The sequence below is a fragment of the Theropithecus gelada genome, chromosome 13, assembly GCF_003255815.1.
Source record: "Theropithecus gelada isolate Dixy chromosome 13, Tgel_1.0, whole genome shotgun sequence".
NCBI classification, from domain to species: domain Eukaryota; kingdom Metazoa; phylum Chordata; class Mammalia; order Primates; family Cercopithecidae; genus Theropithecus; species Theropithecus gelada.
In genome coordinates, this window is record NC_037681.1 from 95,655,303 (window position 1) to 95,679,225 (window position 23,923).

Below are 23,923 nucleotides of genomic sequence, written 5' to 3' on the forward strand. Positions count from 1 at the left end.
CCCCACTCCCTAATAGAGTGCAGGATAGCAAAAGGAGAAAGACATGCTTTTAAAAAGATGTCTGTGCTAGTCAGCTGGTGGTGTTTCTTGATGCGCCGATAATGAGCACATCTCTACCTTATTAGAAAAGATAAACAGAGACTGACCAGGATGCTGCAGGGCAGTGACAGCTGTAGAAATTATCTGCTCTCATCTCAGGAATGTCACACCAGTGTCACAAAACAGAGCTCAACATTTAGCTTTTAAATTTACATGAGTAAAGATAATGAATTCACTAGAGACTTTCAATGCATTTTAAATAAATGTGTCATTTCAGAATAAGCATCTGTGAAACTATATTTCAAAACGTTGTGTGACAGTATTTCTCATTTGTCTTACCGGCTAAAAAGCAACTTTGTGCCTTCTGTGTTTAGAAATAATAAAATACTAATCTGGTGAATGCTGGATGAAAATTTTAGGGATAATTTCTAGATTCCTCCTCTTTTCATTGTTACTACATGGCACATGTTAAAAACAAAAGCTAAATTGGGTTTTCATTTTCTCTTAATATCCCTCATAATCATGAGTGACATGAATTACAATGATTTCATGACATAGTTTGTAAAAGTGAGAAGGTCTGTAATTCAGAACAAGTATCCTAGTAGAGAAAAATGTCAGACATAACTGAACTGGAGAGAGAAGATTTCCAAGACAGCTTGTGATCTACCGCTGAACAGACCTGTGGAGGATTTGACAAGGGAATTCCACTGCACTCAACTTCTATAAAGGGCGAGATTTCTCCCAGGGTCTGATTCTCACAATTCTATGTAGTTGGTGGTTTAGGAATGATGGTATAGTCTGTCCTGAAGGAAAGTATCTATTTCAGTTAGCCCTGAGAGCCAGGATTCAAAAGCTAGGGACAGATGGATGGAGGATCCCCCTTCAGTTGAAGCTAGGAAAACACTACCCAGTATTTTAAAAGAGAATTTTGCAGTTGTGAGACACTGAGAACAAGCATGCTTGCTTCACAGCTGATGAAATCTGGTGGAGAAAAGACAGTTAAGGGATCATTCTAAAGGGAATGCAGTCCTCCTGTGACTGCCCTCGGGCCCTCGGATAAGGTCCAGACTGCTTAGTAAGACTTCTAAAGGTCTTTGTGATGGGACTTTGCCCACCTTTCTATGATGATTTTCCCCTCTCCCCTCCCTGTGCTTCAGCCACTTTGGAGCTACCGAGGAAGCCCTGGTCTGAAGCTTCACAGATGCTGTTCCCCCTGCCTGGTGTACTTTCTGCCTTTTCTCCTCTCCCCTGTTTGCCTACCTAACTCCTACTCACTGTTTAAGTCTGAGGCCAGGAAGGTTTTCCTGTCCACCCTCTAGAGGCAGGTAGATGTCCTTACTCTGGGATCCCATATACCTGTCTCTTCCCGTCACAGGGCTCACCACACTGTTGAGTAACTGCGTGTTTCCCAGTCTGAGCTTCCCATTGGATCACCAACTCCATTAGGGAGTGATGGAGTCTGTCCGCTTTGTCATTGCAGCCTCAGTGCCCCCACTCAGGGTCTGCTGTAAGACAAATAGAAGATTGATCTTAAAAATCTCATTAAGATGTTTTTGGTTTAAAAGAGTAGTATGTAAATCTATGATTACTATGGAAAATTAAAATCACAGAAGATAGATTAAAAAATGTAAGTTCTTTTTATTATCGCTCCACAGTCAATTTCACCATCCCCATAGGTAACAACTGTTACGAGTTTGCTGTGTTAACCTTCCAACCTTTTTGTATGCAAATTTCATAATCATAGATATATAATTTTAAGGCAAAAAGCAAGCCATATAACGGTACATAAGTGAAACACATACACATGTTGACACGCCCAATTTATGTCAAAAATATGTGTGTGTAGTTAACATTCTAAGTTGTAAGCAACAAATGAACCATGTAGATTTTAAACAGAAAAATAATTTAAAGTAAATTAGCTCATAAAATAAGCAGGAAGGCTAAATAAGCAGATTTGAAAAATGGGCAGGAAGAACAGGAAGCTGGACAGCCAGCAGCACAGCTACACTTCCCCACAGAGCAGGTCCCATGAGGACCCTGCCGCTGTCTTGCAAGCCCTGAGCTCCTCAGGGGGCACCTGACTGTCTCCAGCAGGGTAGCTTACTGCTGACCAGCAAATGCTGATTGATGCTACCGCTAGTGTTATGATGAAGTCCAGTCCACCCCGACACCCAGTGGTCTTTGCACTGTTAATTTTTGACTCGAAGGACCAGTCAGGGGACTGATCAGGGCTAGGCAGGAGACTGCAGCCGGTTGCAGAGGGACTGAACGCACAGGTGCCTGGAGACAGGCAGCCTCTCCCTCCTACTAATTCTCCTTCCTCCCAAGCTTTTCTTTTTCTAATATTCTTTTGTTTTCTTTTAATGTTTAAATTTTGGATCCATCTGGGATTAATTTTGGCCCATAGAGTGACATAGGGATCCAACTTTACTGATTTTCTGAGTATTCAGTTTTCCATATGCCATTTTATTTTTTATTCTTTTTTTGTTTTGTTTTGAGAGTCTTACTCTGTTGTGCAGGCTGGAGTGCAGTGGTGTGATCTCAGCTCACTGTGACCTCTACTTGCTGGGTTCAAGTGATTCTCCTGTCTCAACCTCCAGAGTAGCTGTGATTACAGGTGCCTGCTGCTGCACCCAGCTAATTTTTGTATTTTTTTAGCAGAGACGATCAGGCTGATCTCGAATTCCTCACCTCAAGTGATCTGCCTGCCTCAGCCTCACAAAATGCTTGGATTATAAGTGTGAGCCACCGGGCCTAGCTTCAATATACCATTTTAAAAGTAACCCATTCCCTAAATTCCTTGACACATACACCCTCCCAAGACTAAACCAGGAAGAAGTTGAATCTCTAATAGACCAATCACAGGCTCTGAAATTGAGGCAATAATTAATAGCCTACCAACCAAAAAAAGTCCAGAACCAGATGGATTCACAGCCGAATTCTACCAAAAATACAAAGAGGAGCTGGTACCATTCCTTCTGAAACTGTTCCAATCAATAGAAAAAGAGGGAATCCTCCGTAACTCATTTTATGAGGCCGGCATCAACCTGATACCAAAGCCTGGCGGAGACACAACAAAAAGAGAGAATTTTAGACCAATATTCCTGATGAACATCGATGCGAAAATCCTCAATAAAATACTGGCAAACTGAATCCAGCAGCACATTAAAAAACTTATCCACCACAATCAAGTCGACTTCATCCCTGGGATGCAAGGCTGGTTCAACATACGCGAATCAATAAACATAATCCATCACATAAACAGAACCAGTGACAAAAACCACATGATTATCTCAATAGATGCAGAAAAGGCCTTCCACAAAATTCAACAGCCCTTCATGCTAAAAACTCTCAATAAACTAGATATTGATGGAACGTATCTCAAAATAATAAGAGTATTTATGACAAACCCACAGCCATTATCATACTGAATGGGCAAAAACTGGAAGCATTCCCTTTGAAAACTGGCACAAGACAAGGATGCCCTCTCTTTCCACACCTATTCAAAATAGTGTTGGAAGTTCTGGCCAGGGCAATCAGGTAAGAGAAGGAAATAAAGGGTATCCAATTAGGAAAAGAGGAAGTCAAATTGTCCCTGTTTGCAGATGACATGATTGTATATTTAGAAAACCCCATCATCTCAGCCCAAAATCTCCTTAAGCTGATAAGCAACTTCAGCAAAGTCACAGTATACAAAATCAATGTGCAAAAATCACAAGCATTCCTATACACCAATAACAGACAAACAGAAAGCCAAATCATGAATGAACTCCCATGCACAATTGCTACAAAGAGAATAAAATACCTAGGAATCCAACTTACAAGGGACGTGAAGGACCTCTTCAAGGAGAACTACAAACCACTGCTCAATGAAATAAAAGAGGACACAAACAAATGGAAGAACATACCATGCTCATGGATAGGAAAAATTAATATCATGAAAATGGCTGTACTGCCCAAGGTAATTTATAGATTCAATGCCATCCCCATTAATCTACCAATGACTCTCTTCACAGAATTGGAAAAAACTACTTTAAAGTTCATATGGAACCAAAAAGGAGCCAGCATTGCCAAGACAATCCTAAGCCAAAAGAACAAAGCTGGAGGCATCATGCTACCTAACTTCAAACTATGCTACAAAGCTACAGTAACCAAAACAGCTTTGGTACTGGTACCAAAACAGAGAGATAGACCAATAGAACAGAACAGAGGCCTCAGAAATAACACCACACCTACAACCATCTGATCTTTGACAAACCTGACAAAAACAAGAGATTGGAAAAGGGTTCCCTATTTAATATATGGTGCTGGGAAAACTGGCTAGCTATAAGTAGAAAGCTGAAACTGGATCCCTTCCTTACACCTTATACAAAAATTAATTCAAGATGGATTAAAGACTTAAATATTAGACCTAAAACCATAAAAAACCCTAGAAGAAAACCCAGGCAATACCATTCAGGACACAGGCATGGGCAAGGACTTCATGACTAAAACACCCAAAGCAATGGCAACAAAAGCCAAAATAGACAAATGGGATCTAATTAAACTAAAGAGCTTCTGCACAGCAAAAGAAACTACCATCCTAGAGTGAACAGGTAACCTACAGAATGGGAGAAAATTTTTGCAATCTACCCATCTGACAAAGGGCTGATATCCAGAATCTACAAATAACTCAAACAAATTTACAATAAAAATACAAACAACTGCATCAAAAAGTGGACAAAGGATATGAACAGACACTTCTCAAAAGAAGACATTTATGCAGCCAACAGACACATGAAAAAGTGCTCATCACCACTGGCCATCAGAGAAATGCAAATCAAAATCACAGTGAGATACCATCCCACACCAGTTAGAATGGTGATCATTAAAAAGTCAGGAAACAACAGATGCTGGAGAGGATGTGGAGAAATATGAAGGCTTTTACACTGTTGTTGGGAGTGTAAATTAGTTCAAGCACTGTGGAAGACAATGTGGCGATTTCTCAAGTTTCTAGTTCTAGATCCTTGAGGAATTGCCACACTGTCTTCCATTTGACCCAGCGATCCCCTTACTGGGTATATACCCAAAGGATTATAAATCATTCTGCTATAAAAACACATGCACACGTATGTTTATTGCAGCACTATTCGCAATAGCAAAGACTTGGAACCAACCCAAATGTTCATCAATGATAGACTGGATTAAGAAAATGTGCCACATATACACCATGTAATACTATGCAGCCATAAAAAAGGATGAGTTCATGTCCTTTGCAGGGACATGGATGAATCTGTAAACCATCATTCTCAGCAAACTATCACAAGGACAGAAAATCAAACACCGCATGTTCTCACTCATAGGTGGGAATTGAACAATAAGAACACTTGGACACAGGGCGGGGAACATCACACACAGGGGCCGGTCAGGGGGTGGGGGGCTGGTAGGGTGGACAGCATTAAGAGAAATACCTAATGTAAATGACCAGTTGATGGGTGCAGCACACCAACATGACACATATATATACTATGTATCAAACTTGCACGTTGTGCACATGTACCCTAGAATTTAAAGTATAATTAAAAAAAAAAAAAGTAATCCATTCCCACCCTGCCATTGGTACACGATGTTTTGCAATGCCACTCTTTTACTGTATTAAATCTCTGTGTGCTTGAATATATGTATTCATGGATTCTCTGTTCTCTTCCATTGATCTGTCTATTCATGGACTAGTACCAAACTGTTTACTGTTAATGTCAAAATAATCAATATATGTTTTTTGAAACTTTGTACTTTGAAACAATTTGAAACTTGAGTTGCAAGATTAGTACAAAGAATTTCTATTATCTAGATTCACATTTGCTTAATTTCTCACTCTCTTTATTACCTATACTATATTATTACTGAAATTTTTATTCTGAACCATTTAAGAGGAAGTTGCTGACATGGTATCCTTTTATGCCTACTGTAGTAACTATTTCCTCAGAACAAGGACGTTCACTTACATCACCACAGTACCATGATCAAAATCGGGAGATTTATCATTGTTATAGTGCTATTATCTAACCTAAGGAATTTATTCAAATTCTCTCAGTTGTCTGAATAATGTCCTTTACAGTAATTTTCATAGTCATTTTTTTTTCTGGTTCAATTGCAATCCAGGATCACTCCATTTATTTAGTTTTTATGTCTTTTTCTTTTTGTCTTCTTTAATGTAGATCAGATCTTCAGACTTTGTTTCCCATGATTTTGACTTTTTAAAAAAGAAAACAGGCCATTAATATTTTTTTAGACTATAACTTGGGTTTGAACAATATTTTAAAAAGTCACACAATGTTATTTTTATCCGCCAGGGTCCTGGGAGAAAACACAGGCACTCAGGCCATTCAAGAGACTTTAGTAAAGAGACAATTTTAGGAGATGTGGGCAGAATTAAGGAATGCAATAGGGACGGTGAGGTGCTCAGGGGAGGGCAACAGCAGAAGCCAATCCCATTTCTAGGCCTGAAGCGGTAAGGGGAGTGGACACATGACAACAGTCAGGAGAGATCCGGAGTTTGGAGAAGAAATGAAGCCCCTGCCTGGGAGCTCCACCCAGTGCAGGATGTCGCAGGAGCCCCTCTCCCTCCTTCTACCCCTTTATCTCTGCCGTGCCTCCTATGGGGTGAATTCAACCAGGCCCCAGGGGCAACGGAGTAGCAAGGTCAGCTTCCTGGGGCCCAGGGCAGGGCAGAGAGGGCAGAGTGGATGGGGAAACAGACAGTGGGAGTGCAGGGCAAAGCCACAACACTGGGCACCATGCTAACAGCATCAAATGAGGAACACACTGTCCACCCCTACCCAGTCCTGTCCTGTAGCTCAGAGACAACCACCTCCAACTGTTCTAGTTCATTTCCATCGTGTTCTACTGAGCCCTTGCATATTTCTAAACAATATACTGCTATTTTTCAATTTATCAATTAACTTCCTCCTCCTATTTTCCTTTCCTCTACTCCCATCACAGTTACATATTTTGTTGTTGTTAAATCAATAGTCAGTGTTTACATTGTTGTGACTGCAAATATTGTTTAAGCCAAGGGCTTCATGATGGTTGAGCTTCCTTTCTTTTTAAATTTCTCATTTTTTTCTGGAGTAATAAGCACATTGTTTTTTAATTTGTCTAGCTTTTTACAAACTTCTTGCTAAGCTCATCTAAATTCTCTAGAAATATTTTTCATATGCTCTAACTTATCTGTTCCTTTTATTTTATATTCCCGCTCCAATCAGGATTGTCAGCCTGCTCCAATCAGGATTGGTCGGGCCCTACACCTGCTATCTGCTGTTATCTGGAAGTTTGCTGTTGTGGTAGGCAGAATTCTAAAGATGTTCTTTAAGATTCCATATACTGGTTCTTCAGTCAGATACTGGTCTAGTTTCTACTGTGGGACACTCTCTAGATGTTAGAAAGGTTACTAATCAGCTGACCTTAACATAGGAAGATTATCCTGGTGGGCCAAGTGTAATCACATGAGCCCTTAGGAGCAGAAGAGGAAGGCAAAAAAGTCAGCCAGGGAGATGTAGTTGGAAAGATGAGGCGGAGGGAGAGGTGAGAGAGATTTGAAGCATGAGAAAGCCTGACCTGCTGTTGCTGGCTTTGATGATGGAGGAAGGGAATCATGAGCCAAGGACTGGGGTGGCTTCTAGAAGCTGCTGAGACTGACCCCAAGGAAACAGGGACCTGCATCCTGCTGACACAGGCCAACCCCAAAACTGGGGTTCAGCCAAAGAAGATTCTTGGCTTCACTCAGAAAAGAATTCAAGAGGGAGCCGACAGTGAAAGAAAACAAATTTATTAGAGCAATAGTGTACAGCAAAATGGCTGCTCCATAGGGGCACAGGGCTGTCTCATAGGGTGGCACAGAGGGGCACTTGCAGATTGCTTGGTAGCTACATTTATACCCACTCTTACTTGCATGCTACATAAGGGGCAGTTTATTCACAACCTTTTTGGAAAAGAGGCAGGGAGTTCCTAGAACCATATAAAGTAATTTCCGGGTCATTGCTATGGCATTTGTAAACTGCCATGGTGCTGGTGGGAGTGTCTTATGCAAATGTGTTATAATTGCTAGTCCTAGCTGGTCTTGGCTGGTTTAAATCAGCTCCTGTTTTGTTCAGTGGGGTCTTGTGACCAGTACTCGGAAGACGAGTCTTGCTGATCTCCTACCTTACCGCAACTATATGGAACTGAATTCTACCAACAACCTGAATGAGCTTGGAAGCAGACTTACCCCCAAAGCCTCCGGAAAGGAATGTGCCCTATCAATATCTTGATAGAGTGTGAGGCTAGAAGCAGGGAATCAGCTAAGCCACTCTGTGCCTGGGTTTTTGGCTGCAGAAACTGTGAGGTAATAAACTTGAGTTGTTTTAAGCCATTACGTGGTAATTTGTTACGTCAGCCAGAGAAAGCTAGTACAGCTGTTGTCATGGCTTCTCTCTTCCGCTTTCTGTACTGGAGTCCCTATTTTCTAGGTCCTGTATCTTCCTCCTGGAGCATATTCTCTAGTACGGCTGTTCTCAATCATTGTGGTCTCAGGATCCTTTTACATTCTTAAAAATTATTTGGGACCCCAAATAACTTTTGTTGATGAGGTTATCTTTATTGACATTTATTTGCCATCCTAGAAATTAAAACTGAGAGATCATTAAAACATTTATTCATTTCAAAATAATAATAAAACACATTACATATTAACATAAGTAACATTCTTTATGAAAAACAACTATATTTTTAAAGACAAAAAGATTACTGAGAAGAGAGGCATTGCTTTGCATGTTTGCAAATCTCTTTAATGTCTGGCTTATTAGAAGACAGCTGTAGGGGTTCAGCATACATCACATTCTAAAAAAAAAAGAAAAGAAAAAGAAGACATCTGGATGCTCAGATCTGGTTTGATGTATTGTTGTTGTTGTTTTTTTTTTTTTTTGAGACAGAATCTCGCTCTGTCACCCTTGCTGGAGTGCAGTGGTGTGATCTCGGCTCACTGCAAGCTCCGTCTCCCGGGTTCACGCCATTCTCCTGCCTCAGCCTCCCTAGAAGCTGGGACTACAGGCGCCCGCCACCACGCCAGCTAATTTTTTGTATTTTTAGTAGAGACGGAGTTTCATCGTGTTAGCCAGGATGGTCTTAATCTCCTGACCTCGTGATCCACCCGCCTCAGCCTCCCTAAGTGCTGGGATTACAGGCGTGAGCCACCGCACCCGGCCTGATGTATTGTTTTAATCAAGGTATGTGAAGAAAATCTGTTCTCACACAGATATGTAGTTGGAAAAGTGAAGACCTCGCTGACTCCTGAAAGGATCTCTGAGCCTCCAGAAGTCTCTGGACCACACTTTGAAAACTGCTGCTGTAGTATCTTGCTGTTCAAAGTGTGGCTGAGGGACTAGCAGCAACGGTATCATCCGAGATCTATAGAAATGTGGAATCTCAGACTTTCGGAATCAGAATGCACAGTTTATAAGATCCTCAGGTGACTCCTGTGCTCATGGAAGTTTGGGAGGCACTTCTTCAGTAGCTTCTAGCCAGAACAGTATTCTGGGAACCTTACATGTCTGAAAATTCCTTTCTTCTAGCCTCATGTTGGCTTGGTAGTTTGGCTGGGTATAAGCTAGATGCTAGGTGGCTAATCATTATAGTTTTCCATTTTTGTTTCTCCAGAGAATAAATCAATGGTATCAAGTGGGAGAGTTGGGGACATTATTTACTTCACAGAGTTGGAGAAGGGACAAAGGGTTTCTCAGTACCCTGTAAATAGACTTCCCACCTGTCTCTCTGTTTTCAACTCCTCACCTCATTCCTGCCTCCCTCGGAACATTGTCCTGATACTTTCTGGGGGTCTGAAGGGGCAATGTGATCTTGTCCTCATTGTTATATCATCTTCTACTCTGAATAAAGTCCTTTACAGTAATTTCATAGTAATCTTTTTTTTTTTCTGGTTCAATTGCAATCCAGGATCACACCATTTATTTAGGGTTTATGTCTTTTTTGTCTTCTTTAATTTAGATCAGATCTTCAGACATTCTTTGTTTCCCATGATTTTGACATTTTTAAAAGAAAACAGGCCATTAATATTTTTAAAGACTGTAACGTGGGTTTGTACAAGGTTTTAAAAAGTCACACAATTGTTATTTGTATCAACAAGGGTTCTGGCAGGAAACACAGGCACTCAGGCCATTCAGGAGACTTTAGTAAAGAGTCAATTTTCGGAGGCGTGGGCAGAATTAAGGAAGGCAATAGGGATGGTGAGGTGCACCATCCTTACTGCCTTCCTTAATTAGGAATAAAGGCTAGAAAGGCAGCTCATTTAGAGCTTCCTCTGCCCCTCCCCTTCTCTTTGGATATTTGGTTTTCCCTTTTATTATTTCACTGTCTTTTTAATGAAGTTTCAATGGTTGTGTTTGCCCAGGAGTGCCCCAAATGGTTTTAATTACCAGAACAGTACAAAATGTTCTGCTCTCTGCTGGAGCTAAAAGAGTTTTTCTGGCCCATCTTTTATTTTTATTTTTTCATAGAAACTTTATAATCAGCTTGCATAGGTTCCCCCCTTCAATCTATTGGCATTTTTATTGAGATCATATTAAATTTATAGTTTAATTTAGGGGAGAATTGACATCTTTAAATTACTGAGTCTTTCAAAGACAGGGTATAGTTTTTCATTTATTCAATTATCTTTTATGTCCCTCAGTAGAATTTTAAAATTTACTTCTTGTAGATTTTGCCCGTGTTTTGAATTTTATCTCTTTGGTGGTTGTTGTAAATGAGATCATTTCTTCCCATATACTTTGTAACTGTTTGGTGTTTCACTTACCATCCTATCAATGAGGTCTTTTGATCTTGTTGTATATAAATCTCCCTCATATCTTAAAATGTATTCACTAGATATTGGCTTAGTTTTAAAAGTAATACATGATATTATAAACAAAATTAACAAATGAAAAGTAAAATTTCATCTCATCCTGGTCCTCAGTTCGCCCCTAGAGTTTATCACTGTGGGTTATTTCTTGTATAATTTTTCCAGAGCTTTTTCTTTTGTGACTTATACATGGGTATATGTGTATGTAACAAGATATTCTTTCTTGTTGAAATGATATTCTTTCTCCTTTTTGGGTGAGGCCTAATAGACTGGACACAAAATAAAGGCCTTATACTTCTATGAGTTCAACCACCTTTGTAGGCTGTGCTAAGAGATTTTAAGTGAGGGTTGCATTAGAAAGCTTCCCTCTGGCCAATGAGAGTATGAGTGTAGAGGCCGAGAGGTTTCTTTGGAGTTTTCTTCTCTCTCTTTTCTCCTAAGAGTTCTTTAGATGCAAAGTCAGGGCCTCTTTCTGCTTTCTTCTGGGCCAGGTAAAGTGCTGCTGATTAAAGCCTGCCTTGGATTGAATGAGCTTCCTTCTCATGGCTTCCCTGTTGTCGTTGGCTTTTGTCTGAGTCACCGTCACAAAGAATCGGCTTTCTAGCTGGTTTGAAGAAACCACTTCGGCCAGGCATGGTGGCTCACACTTGTAATCCCAGCACTTTGGGGGTCTGAGGTTGGTGGATCACTTGAGGTCAGGAGTTTGAGACCAGCCTGGTCAACATGGTGAAACCCTGTCTCTATTAAATTACAAAAATTCACTGGGCATGGTGGTGCTTGAACCTGGGAGGTGGAGGTTGAAGTGAGCTGAGATTGCACCACTGCACTCCAGCCTGGTTGACAGAGCAAGACTGTCTCAAAAAAAAAACAAAAACAAAAACCAAAAAACAAAAAAACAAGAAACCACTTCAAAATTACTTGATAGAATAGAAAAATCCAGACTATGTAAACACATAACACATGAAGCTTTGTGCATCCTGTTGGCCATTCCCTTAAATAATAGATGAGAGAGTTATGAATCCAAGGACAAGAATGGCCACAGCGCCTGCCTCTACTAAAGTTGGATAAGTGATAAAGGACCAGGGGTGATGGAGGGTGATTTTAAATGTCACTCAGGGCTCCAGTCAAAAATTTGGGGGGTTACTTTTCTAGGGATTTTCATATTGAACATCACCAGAAGTTCCCTTTAAAAGATAACCAGAAATTTATCCTTCTTCATGTTTTACAAGCATAGAGCAAAAATTCTTTTAGATGAGCACACACTAAGGGTGCAGAACATAAACAAAGAAAATTCTCCATAACCCATTTATCCTGCTGGACTTAGAAAGGTTGAGTGACAGTTACAAATGAAAGGCCTCCTAGGTGTTTTATTTCCTGTGGTAGTTTAAGGAGGAAATGTGTTTCTGGGAATATTTGCATAACAATAATAAAGCTGTGCCCAACTTCCGGTGACAAAAACCTGGGTTGATTAAAATATTTTTAAAAACGTGAATTGGATTGGAAAGTGTTGTTTAAATGTTTTCTGTTCTGTATTGACGTTCAAGAGGACAGAAGTTGAGGAGAGAGGGAGGAAGGAATGTAGGTGCTCAGGGTAGAGCCCCAGAGATGCATCAGTTCCAGTTCCATGGTTGGGTCTTTGCTTTGTGTGCCAGAAATTCAGAGACAGTCTCATAAAAACCACATTCATAGGAGACTTATGCATATGGATACTCCATACCCTGCAGGTGAGGCACCACGGAGATCACCCCTGTGTGGGGCTGTGGGTGAGAAGAATGAACAGCAGATGCAGTCTGTTTCCCATTGCTGTGGCCTTTGGTGCACCCCTCCTTGGACCATCTGCAGCTTCCTCTGGTTGGGGGTCTGTCACTGAGCCATCTGAAGTACCTGCCTCTCCTACTTCATCTTAAACTTCTGTAGCCAGCATTGCCTAAGTTCCCCATCAGAATCTACGCTCTGTACCCCATGCCAAAAATTGCAGATTAACATACTGCCTAGGGGAAGATGTTTTCAGACACATGTATATGCAGAAGTGCCCCCCATATTGTTAGGACTTTACAATTGATCTGGTACTAGGCTTGAGTTCCAGTTGAGTGGGTGCTCCCTTTTGAGCTTGAAGCCAAGACCCTTGGTAAGTCACCTACACTTACTCCTGGCAGCTTTTAGCCAAGATATGGCAAGGTGTGGGAGCTACCTGGTTGGTCAAAGGTATTTCAGTGATTCCCAGACGGGCTTCATGAAAATTACTAGTGTTTGCTTCTCTTCACATTCCACCCTCTCTTCTCTTTAACCAGCATCTTTAAGAAAGAAACAGGAGGGGAGGAAGGGTGGGATTAGGGTTGGGTTTTGCAGTGACAGAATTTTAGTGGTGAAGGCAACTAAAAACTAATCCTGGTGTCCCTGACTCCACTTAGGCTTACAAGGTCAAGGCCAATGCCTTGGGAGGCATATTATAAGATGATCTCAGCTCTGGCAAATTCTGTACTGTCTTGGGAGCTGGTTCTGGTAGAGGCCAACCATCTAGTTTGGGAATGGGAGTTGCTCACTACCAAGCTTGCTTCCAGCTTTCAAAGAGTCTGTCTTGAGGTTGCCTGAACCATGGCAACTGGGAAAGCCATGCTGGCTCCAGAAGCTCAGCTCAGGCCAGTCATGTAGAACGAAATGTTTAGTTTCTTGAGTTCACTTTTTGTTAAGTGTGTGTTATGTGTGTCTATGTGTGTGTGTGTATATATGTGTGTGTGTGTATTTATATAAATATGTGTATATGTGTGTATACATCTACAAATATATATTAGGTTTAACATAATAGCGTATGTATTATATATATATTTTGTGGATGGTGAGCTTGTATGGGAGAATACAGTAGACACTGTGTATATGCTATCATCTTACCTGGAAGTCAAGGATATGTAATCTGAATTTGCTTAATCAATTAATTCATTAATTCACAACTTACTGACTAGCCTCAGTGACCTTCAATGGTTATCCAAAGCCTGAAAGTACATAACACTATGCCAAGAGTGAAGAAAGGTTAAAAAAAAAGTTGTGTGCCCTGTCTTCAAGAAGCTCAGAATCTTTGGGGGAGACAGGCATGTAATTTATTACATTTTACATCTGACAGAAATTAAGTGTTAAAAGAGAAGTATACAACAAGTAATGTGGAAGCTCTGATGAGAAAAGAATCAATTCTGTCTATGAGGATTATGGACCAGACCCTGAGAAGATAATCTTTGAAGTACCCTTGGGGGATAAATAGAATTTCGCTTCAACGGTTATAAAATAATTAGTCTTGGCTGCAACAGTTTTTTTTTTTTTGTTTTTTTTTTTGTTGTTTTTGAGATGGAGTTTCACTCTTGTTGCCCAGGCTGGAGTGTAATGGCGTGGTCTTGGCTCACTGCAACGTCCACCTCCCAGGTTCAAGTGATTCTCCTGCCTCAGCCTCCCGAGTAGCTGAGATTACAGGTGCCTGCCACCACGCCCAGCTAATTTTTTGTACTTTTAGTAGAGACAGGGTTTCACCATGTTGGCCAGGCTGGTTTCAAACTCCTGACCTCAGGTGATCCACCCACCTTGGCCTCCCAAAGTGCTGGGATTACAGGTGTGAGCCACTGTTCCTGGCCTGCTACAACACTTATAACTTATGTTTGTATGGCACTCCCACTGACTTAGTAGCCTCCCGCGCTTTGTCTTGTTTAATTAGAATAATACTTTTGCAAGGTTAGGTAAGAGGGTAATTTTTTTTTTTCAGGTAAGATTGAAATTTAGAGAGCGTTAGTGACTCCCCCTAAGGGACCCAGTTATTTGGGTGAGGGAGGGATGTAGATGTGGAGCTAATATCTTCTCTCTGTCTCCAAGTACTGCGAGAGTCCTTTCTCAGTCCTCGCTTTTAACAGGCCAACCAGAGGTGCATTTCAGGAGTTTGCAAAGTTTCATCATTCATAGCTTAATGATACAGGAATTTTTGCTCCTTAGTTCAGCTAAAATCCGGGTCTCACAACTAGGAAAAATTAGGCACGTGGACACATTGAAAGGTGAGGAGGATGTATTCATTAGGCAAAAAGAAAGCTCTCAGCAAAGAAAGAGGGGGTCTTCTCAACAAACTCCCACTTCACAGATTGAATACTAGGCTACCACACACGAGCTGAAGAGTCCCGGCTCCTCCTCCCACGTAAGGCGTGAATTCTGGCATGAATTCCTGGTGGTTCCATCCCATTTCCCCAGTGCATGTGGGCCTGCTGCAGTCATGCCCAGGCAAGACCTTGTGCAGGTTCCCTTGCCTGCACAAAAACATCTGGCACAAACATTGTGGGGTGGGTTGGAGATTTTCCAGGGACCCTGCCTTATCTGCCTCCTGCATCTATCATTACTAACTAGCCTCAGTGACCATCAATAGTTCTCCAAGTGTGGTCCCCAGACCAGCAGCCTCAGCATCACCTGGGAACTTGTTAGAAATGTAAGTGCTCAGACCCCAGTCTGCACCTGCTGAATCAGAAGTGGTGGGGCAGGGTCCAGCAGGCTGTGTTTGAACAAGCCCTTCAGGGGATTCTGATGCAGACTTAAGTGTGTGAACCTCTGGTGTAGACGTGAACCACTGGTGTAGATGTGAACCTCTGGTGTAGATGATCTGAGTAACACAGTTTTGAGGATTCTCTTAAATTAAAATAGATGATATGAAAACATGAGAACTGACTCTAAAAAAGCCTCCGACGCTCACGCCTGTAATCCCAGCACTTTGGGAGGCCGAGGCGGGCGGATCACAAGGTCAGGAGATCGAGACCACAGTGAAACCCCGTCTCTACTAAAAATACAAAAAATTAGCCGGGCGCGGTGGCGGGCGCCTGTAGTCCCAGCTACTCAGGAGGCTGAGGCAGGAGAATGGCGTGAACCCAGGAGGCGGAGCTTGCAGTGAGCCGAGATCGCGCCACTGCACTCCAACCTGGGCGACAGCGTGAGACTCCGTCTCAAAAAAAAAAAAAAAAAAAAAAAGCCTCCGACAACCCAGGTAATCCTTTTAATATCAGCACCTGGGTTAAATCATGCTTTCCTTTCCTTGTCTGAGGACGCTTATCGAGCAGGACGATGTGCCATAGGGCTGGAATAAATTTGGTATTTAAACTGCATGTACTTCTTTCTCTTTGAGAAAACACAAATATATTCATAGACACAGAAAACAGGGGACCTAGAATGCAAAAGTCAAGTTCTCCCATAACTAAACTGCAAGGTTATATGTTGCTTCAGAACACAAAGAGATGGATTTCTGACAAGGGTTACCCACCAAAGAGACCTCAATCTTGAAAACTTCCAGATCGCACCCGAGAACATGCAGTTCCCAAAGAAATTCAATAGAAAGATGGGAGAGATTCTAGTGTCATGGCATTTCATTCTCTTGAATAGTTGGTGAGAAAAAAACAAGAGGGATGAGGGGATTCGGTTACCATGACAACGTGGAGAGGCCTGGCTGGTACCCTGGAGCTGACAAAGCTGGGCATCCCGATTCTACAAGAGAGAAACAGGGCTGTTGAGGCCTGGGGATTGGGTAGAAATGAATATTCTTCTATTCCTGTACACTTCTGCCACACTGCCTGATTTTTAAAAAATTGATTCAATTAAACAGCATGCACAGTGACTGTAGCTGATGCACATCTTTTCATGCATTTCCCCTACCTGGAAGGCACTCCTCTCCATTTCTGTCTACTTTCTATTCATCTGTCACTGAATAGCTCCAAACCTGCTTTCTCAGGGATGATTCCTCATTCACTGGTACTCAGCAAACCACAGCATTCAAAGCTCTTCCACTGCTTCCTGCTGTACAACAGTTTTTTAAAATTTTTCTTTATACACATAAACTATGTCCTTCAGGGGGGAAAAACAATAACTTTTACTTCCTTGTGCCTTCAGGATCTAAACAACAAAGCTGTCCATAATCTTTTTTCCTCCTTTCTTTTAAAATAACAAAAGCTAACAATGATGTGTGCTTATTGTGTGCTCCACCTGACCTATTAGAATGGTAGAAGAGCAGTGTCACCTGAGGGCTTGTTAAAAATGCAAATTTTGGGGCTTTGCCCCACATCCGCTCAATTAAAAGCTTTTTAGAGGGTGGGGCCAAGGAATCTCTTTTTAGTAAGCCCTACAGGTGATTCTGATACACATCGAGTTTGTGGATCACTGTACTAGAGACATCTGAGTGTTTCATAATTTTTTCTCATTTAATTTTCACAACCACTCTTAATTTAGGAACTATTATTATTCTCCATGCAGATGATGGAACTGAGGAGCAGAGAGTATGCGTAAATTGTTTAAGGTCCCTGTGGTATATTGCTTCCAAAGATGCGGGCAGCAATCCCTCCTCCTTTTTCAATGTGACTTTGTCACTTTTCTCCATCAAAAAGTGCAGTCTATTTCTATCCTCTTTGAACTGTACTGGTCTATGACTTTCTTTGACCAGTAGAACACAAGGAAAGTGACATGGTGCAACTTCCAAAGCTAGGCCTAAGAGGCCCTGCAGATTCTGTTTTCACTCTCTTAGTCCTCTCGCTCTCCATGAAAAGTTTAGGCTATCCTGTTGGAGATGAGCCACATGGTAATAGGGATCCTGGAGAACGAGCAACCGGACCTTATGGAGAGAGGGACCACGTGGAGAAGAATCAATGTGTGCCAGCTGACAGCCGGCACAAGGCCTAGTCATGTGACAAGTCCATCTTGAACCTTCAGCCCAGCCTCATCAGCAGCTGACTCCAGCCTCATGAGCCTTGCTAAAGCCACATGGAGAAGAGGCTTGCTAAGCCCTGCCCAAACTCCCAACCCACAAAATTCTGTGCAATAAAATGGCATTGTTTTAAGCAACTGAATGTTGGAATAGTTTGTCACACAGCAGAGGAGAACTGAAACAGTCATATATTTGTCAAAAATAAATCAATAAAATAAAATGAGAATTGTTATTTTTTTAATGTGTTGGCTTTAAGCCCAAATTCCAATGCAAGAAATTTGGTAAGTTGTAGTACCATGTACTACATGTAGTACTTTTTTTTTTCCACCTAAGTTAGGTAACAAGAATGACAGATAATGCTTATGTGGTACTTATAATGTACCAGGCAGTAAGTGCTTTGAATATATTTTAATTTGTTGATTTTTAAATAATTTTTGAAATATATACTAAGATAATTTATTTTCAGCCTTTTTTCTAATGCGAGTTCTTAAAGCTCTACATTTTCCTCTAAATACTACATTAGCTGCATCCCAAACATTTTGATATGTCATATTCTAATTAAGTTCAGAATAATTATGATTTCTTCTTTGACCCAAGAGTTTCTTTCCCCAGAAGTATATTGCTTAATTTTGAGATTTTTCTAATTATCTTTTTAAAAACATAATTCCACTGTATTATATAATAATAATAATATCCTGCATGTTTCAAACATTTGAAATTGATTGGGACTTATTTTGTGGCCTAGTATATTTTTAATTTTTCACAAATGTTTCACATGTACTTGAAAAAAAAAAAAGCTTATACTATAGCTGATGACTGGCTTCCATAAACTTTTGATGTTGTTGTTAATTAAGGGATAATTATTCCTTTAAGGTAAAGGACCTCTCCAAACAGAAAAAGATTGTGCACCCTTGAGAGGCCTGGAGGCCCAAGATTGGAATTACAGGAACATAACCATTTTTGAATGCTTTTTGTTTTATTTTAATATTAATAGTTTACATCACTTGTGCTTTTGGCTCAGTAATATATCTGTGCTTACTTTGAGATAAAATAATTTTTCCAACAACACACACCAGGAAAACACCAGCTACTAGACTGATATCTGACACATAGGTGACACACAATAAATATTTGTTGGACCAGTGAATAAATGAATTCGTTGGCTTTGCCTGCTGTCTTAGCCACAGGATCCTCTTCGGGGATGCCGTAGGCTCACCAGTCAGTTGAGGTCAGCACATCTTCCTCAAGAGACTTCCCTGACATCTGCTGGAAAACTTGTAACAAATATGCAAACTGTGGTATCTTGAATGCAAAGAGGGGCCCAGAATTGTGTAATATACAGCATGCTGAAGCATGCTTGTGGTTTCAGTTGGGGCCCAAGTAGACCTAATTTCATCCTCCTGCCTCATCGTTCCCCCACATAAAGTGAACTGCTAGGAAAGCTATATTCAGGCCCAACCTGACAGTGGTCTCTCTTTCGCTCCCCTGGAATCTAAGCTGAGTTCCTGGGTCCCAGTGGGTGTTGCAACCTGCATTGTGCTTCCACGGGGTAAACATTGGCCAACAAGTTGTATGTAATTGTGTTTCATGCAAAGAACAGTAAAGGAGGTACTGTGACATATCTTCATAGATGCAGAGATCATGTTTTCCAATGGAATAAAATCACTAGCCATGCATTTGTGAATAAATTCAATGTATAGTTATAAATATCCCCACAAAGAAAACTCCGTGCCCAAATTTTTTCACTGATGATTTCTAGCAAACATTTAAGGAAGAAAGAATATCAATTGTATATATAAACTCTCTCAGAAATTAGATGAGAGAATATTTTCAAATTTATTTTATAAGGCCAGCATTACTCTGATATCAAAATTGGACTGACATTACACGAAAAAAAGATACAGATCAACATCCTTCTGAACATAGCCATGAAAATTCTTGACAATTAACAAATCAAATCCAACAACATAAAAAAAGATATAAAACAACATGACCAAAATGGGGTTTAATTCCAGATATGTGAGTTTGGTTTAACATTTAAAAAATCAATGCAACAATCACATTAACAGATTAAGAGAGAAAAATCAAATTGTCATCTCAGTAGATGCAGAAAAAGCATTTGACAAAATTCAACACTGATTTGTGATAAAAGTTCTCAGTTAACTCCAAATTTGATTTGGAGTTAACTCAGTTAACTCATTTGATTATCTTAATAACCCTATGAGATATAGACTATTATTCTCATTTTGAAGATAATAAAATGATTCACAGAGACATCAACTACCTTAAGATTACACACAATGCTAGTAAGGGGAGGAGCTGAAACAGTCTGATTCTAGGGCCCATGCACTTAGCCACTGCATGATATGCCCATCTTCTTATCTGAGGTTTGACTTTGAGGCTTAAACCAAAGGGCAAGCATCCAAGGCAGGCGGTGAACCCCAGTCATGCAGTAAAAAAATCTGTAGAGTTTTCAAAAGCCACACGTGTCTGCCAGACCATGCCCTATGGTTGCATAGGTTATACACAGTGGTTGTGGACCTACATTTTAGATTCCCAACCTCTGAGATTTTGATTCTGTGTTACGAAGGTGGGCCAGGGCATCTGAAATTTTTAAAAAAGCTCCACAACTGGAAGAACCACTATAGAAAGTGTTCTCTGTGCTGGACCTTGGTCCTCAGAAGCTTTACCTCTGAGTACAGCTTTCACCAAGGTGTTACTGTCTCAGTTGCACCTTGTTAAGTCTTGATTTCTCATGCATGCTCCCATTTCCACATTCTGTGCTCAGTGCATATGCAATGTTTATTATCTAATTCTTTCTAAGAAAATGCTGATTTTGTTCAGAATGGCAATATGCCCAGCTAGTAAACTACATTTCCCAGTTGTCCTTGCAGCTAAGGGTGGCAGTGTGACACAGTTCTGGGCGATGAGATATAAGTAGAAGTTAGCAAGGATATTTTAGAAAGTTTTGCCTTCGTGATATAGACAGTGCTTCTTTAATCCTTGATACATTCCTCTTTTTCCTGCTTCCTGGAATGGAGAGCAGACTTCAGGCAACTTGAGATGACCAAGCTCAAAGAAAAGAAGCAGAAACATAGACAGTACCTGGGGCATTGATGTCACCATAGCACTGATGCAGCAGCCTTGGACCTCTAACCTCCAGTCTTAGTATGTGAGGAAAAATAATTCCCATAAGTTTACGTTTGTGCCACCATTACAGGCAGGCAAATACAACCTCTAATTCATATGCTTTCAATACACATTTATTGAGTGCATGACTTTATTAGCTGCCAGGGATATGATGATGACTAAGCCAGGCTCTTTTTTTTTTTCAGGAAGCCCACAGCCTAGGTAAGAGGGCACATATATAAAAACAAGAGTAATACAGTGTGATGACGGCTACTGGAAAGATGAGCACTGATGGTCACTGAATGGGTTGAGAAGACCACTGAGAAAGGGATGTTTGCATTTAGTCTTAGCAAATGAGTTGAAATTTGCTAGGTGGATTTAGGATGTGGTGGCTGAATGGGCATTGCTGACACATAGAAGGGTGTGTGTGAATATATGGAGTCCTAAAACAGCCTGGCATGGCCAGTCAGCTCAATGTGGTTGACTTGTATATAGGCTGAGGATAAGAGGTAGTGTGCAGTGGGAGGTGGACTAGCTCATACATGTGTAAAAAATATACACGTGCCATGTGTAAAAAATACTTTTTCTATCAGGTGCCTGTTCCTGGGAGTCAGCAAATTATTTTTAGCAGAGAAGTGATTTGATGAGATTCTTTTTTTTTCTTTTTTTTTTTTTGAGACGGAGTCTCGCTCAGTCGCCCAGGCTGAAGTGCAGTGGCGCGATCTTGGCTCACTGCAAGCTCCGCCTCCCGGGTTCACACCATTCTCCTGCCTCAGCCTCCCAAGTAGCTGGGACTACAGGTGCCCACCGCCACGCCCGGCTAATTTTTTGCATTTTTAGTAGAGACGGGGTTTCACCGTGTTAGCCAGGATGGTCTCGATCTCCTGACCTCGTGATCCACCCGCGTCGGCCTCCCGAGATTCATGTTTTTAAAGTCCACTCTGGCAGGAGTGTGGAGAATGGACTGGAAAGTGCTGCAGAAGAAAGACTTGTGAGAAAGCTGAAACCAGCAAGACATGTTAAGAGCTTATGCCAAGGCAGTGGCACTGGGGCTGGGCAGGAAGGGATGGAGAGGATTTTGATGGCCATTTCAATTTCATAAAATGACCTTTTTGGCCCTTTATAGGAATCTTTGCTCATTGGGATTTTATATTTCTTCATATTGCCATATTTCTTATTATTTTATTTTATTCTATTTTGAGACAGAGTCTTGCTTTGTCGTCCAGGCTGCAGTGTAGTGGTGCGATCTTGGCTCACTGCAACCTCTTCCTCCCGGGTTCAAGTGATTCTCGTGCCTCAGCCTCCTGAGTAGCTGGGATTACGGGTGCCTCCCAGTACGCCCAGCTGATTTTTTTGTATTTTTAGTACACACAGGGTTTCGCCATGTTGGCCAGGCTGGTCTCGAACTCCTGACTTCAGGTGATCCACCCGCCTCGGCCTCCAAAGTGCTGAGATTACAGGTGTGAGCCACTGTAGAGCTTGGCCCTATTATCATATTTTTGGTTTTTATTGGAACATTCCCTTTTGGTCTTATTTTACTTTCTTTTAGGCATGTGCTGTAATAATAGTTTCTCTGTCCACATGATGATGGTTGGATGCCTTTGTCTCATTGAGTTTTCTTTCTGAGTCCTACAAAAGACTTTCTCAGCACCTCTTGATCTTCATGTCTGCTCTCAAGGGAAGGCTCAAGATTGACTTGCATTAGTGGGTCACAGGTAAGACGTACAGCGGAATCCTCCTCCAGGTACAGATTATTCCAGCACCAGGACCAGCTCTCAAGAATTGCTGAAAAATATTGTTAGCTGTTTCTATGTTTCTCTGAGAGGAAGCCTACAATCTTAAGGCATGCTCTCTATTATGTATAGCAGATGATGGGCACTTGGGAAGTTCAGCTTAGAGAGAACCCCAATATAATGAACTCAGATTATATTTTAGAGAGTACTCAGAAAACACTAAGCTCCCCAATATGTCCCTTAAGAGGGAGGAACAGGAAGGATTCATAAAAATATTGCAGCAACTCATTTTATGTCACCTATCGTTAGATTAAAGTTGTTCAGAATGATTGACATTGCTCCTCCCCCAAGTTCCCTGTGGTTTTCATCTGCAGGTATGCATAGGTGCACACAGATATTATGAGTTTGAACTGGGACTCACTGGATGTAACCCTGTTTTTAGTTGCTGCTGTAACAAATTACTACAAACTTAACGGCTTGACACCATACCGATTTATTATCTTACAGTTTTGGGCCTCAGATGTCTAAAATGTATCTTACGAGGCTAAAATTAAGGTGTCAGCAGAAATGTGTTCCTTGTGGAGGTTACAGGAGAGAATCTGTTCCTTGGCCTTTTGCAGCTTCTAGATGCTGCCCACAATCCTTGGCTTGAGGCTGCATCACTCTGACCTCTGCTTCTACCATAACATTTCTCCCTTTTACCCTCCTACCTCTCTCATAAGGACTGTGTGATTACATTGGGCCCACCCAGATAATCCAGGATCACCTCCCCATCTCAAGATCCTTAACTTCATTACATATGCAAAGCCCCTTTTGCAATTTAAGGTAACGTTTCACAGGTTCTAGGAACTAGGGAATGCACGTCTTGGGCAGGGGGCATTATTCTGCCTGCCACCCCAGATTCAAACTGGAGGACCTGGTCTGAAACAGGTGGCTTAGGAAACCACCCTGCGGCTACAATGAAAGATGAATGTAATGAGCGAAGGAGGCTACCTTACCTTCTAATCTCAATGAGATTTTGTTTCATAAACCCCAGCTTTTCATTCATAGTGATCAGAGCAATTTTAGATCACATATTTGAGGGTTATTTCCTGTCTGTCTTATTCACTGAACTGTAAGCTCCATGAGGGCAGAGACAATGTCTATCTTATTCATCACTATCTCTCTCATGCCTGGCTGTGGCAAACACTAGGGGTAGCCTCCCACCAGCTATTTCTACCTCCTCTTCTTTTTTGTTTTTTGAGATGGAGTCTCACTCTGTTGCCCAGGCTGGAGTACAATGGCGCCATCTCAGCTCACTGCAACCTCTGCCTTCTGAGTTCAAGCAATTCTCCTGCCTCAGCCACCCAAGTAGCTAGGATTACAGGCATGCATCACAGTGCCCAGCTAATTTTTGTATTTAGTGGAGAGGATGTTTCACTATATTGGCCAGAATGGTCTCAAACTCCTGAC

At 41.3% G+C, this 23,923-nt stretch overlaps 1 protein-coding gene across 2 annotated transcripts in view; it reads left to right on the plus strand.

The window, feature by feature from the left end:
• POLE4 (DNA polymerase epsilon 4, accessory subunit) overlaps nucleotides 1–23,923 on the plus strand; it is a 59,271-nt gene that overhangs the window by 16,645 nt on the left and 18,703 nt on the right. Inside the window, exon 4 of one of the 2 annotated variants that reach the window (XM_025354080.1) lies at nucleotides 14,025–14,319. The exons of the other annotated variant lie outside the window; for it this stretch is intronic. Within the exon in view, the coding sequence (XP_025209865.1) occupies nucleotides 14,025–14,038 (14 nt within the window). The 3' untranslated portion in view covers nucleotides 14,039–14,319. Of the gene's footprint in view, nucleotides 1–14,024; nucleotides 14,320–23,923 lie in introns of those variants that run through there. 2 annotated transcript variants of the gene reach the window in all.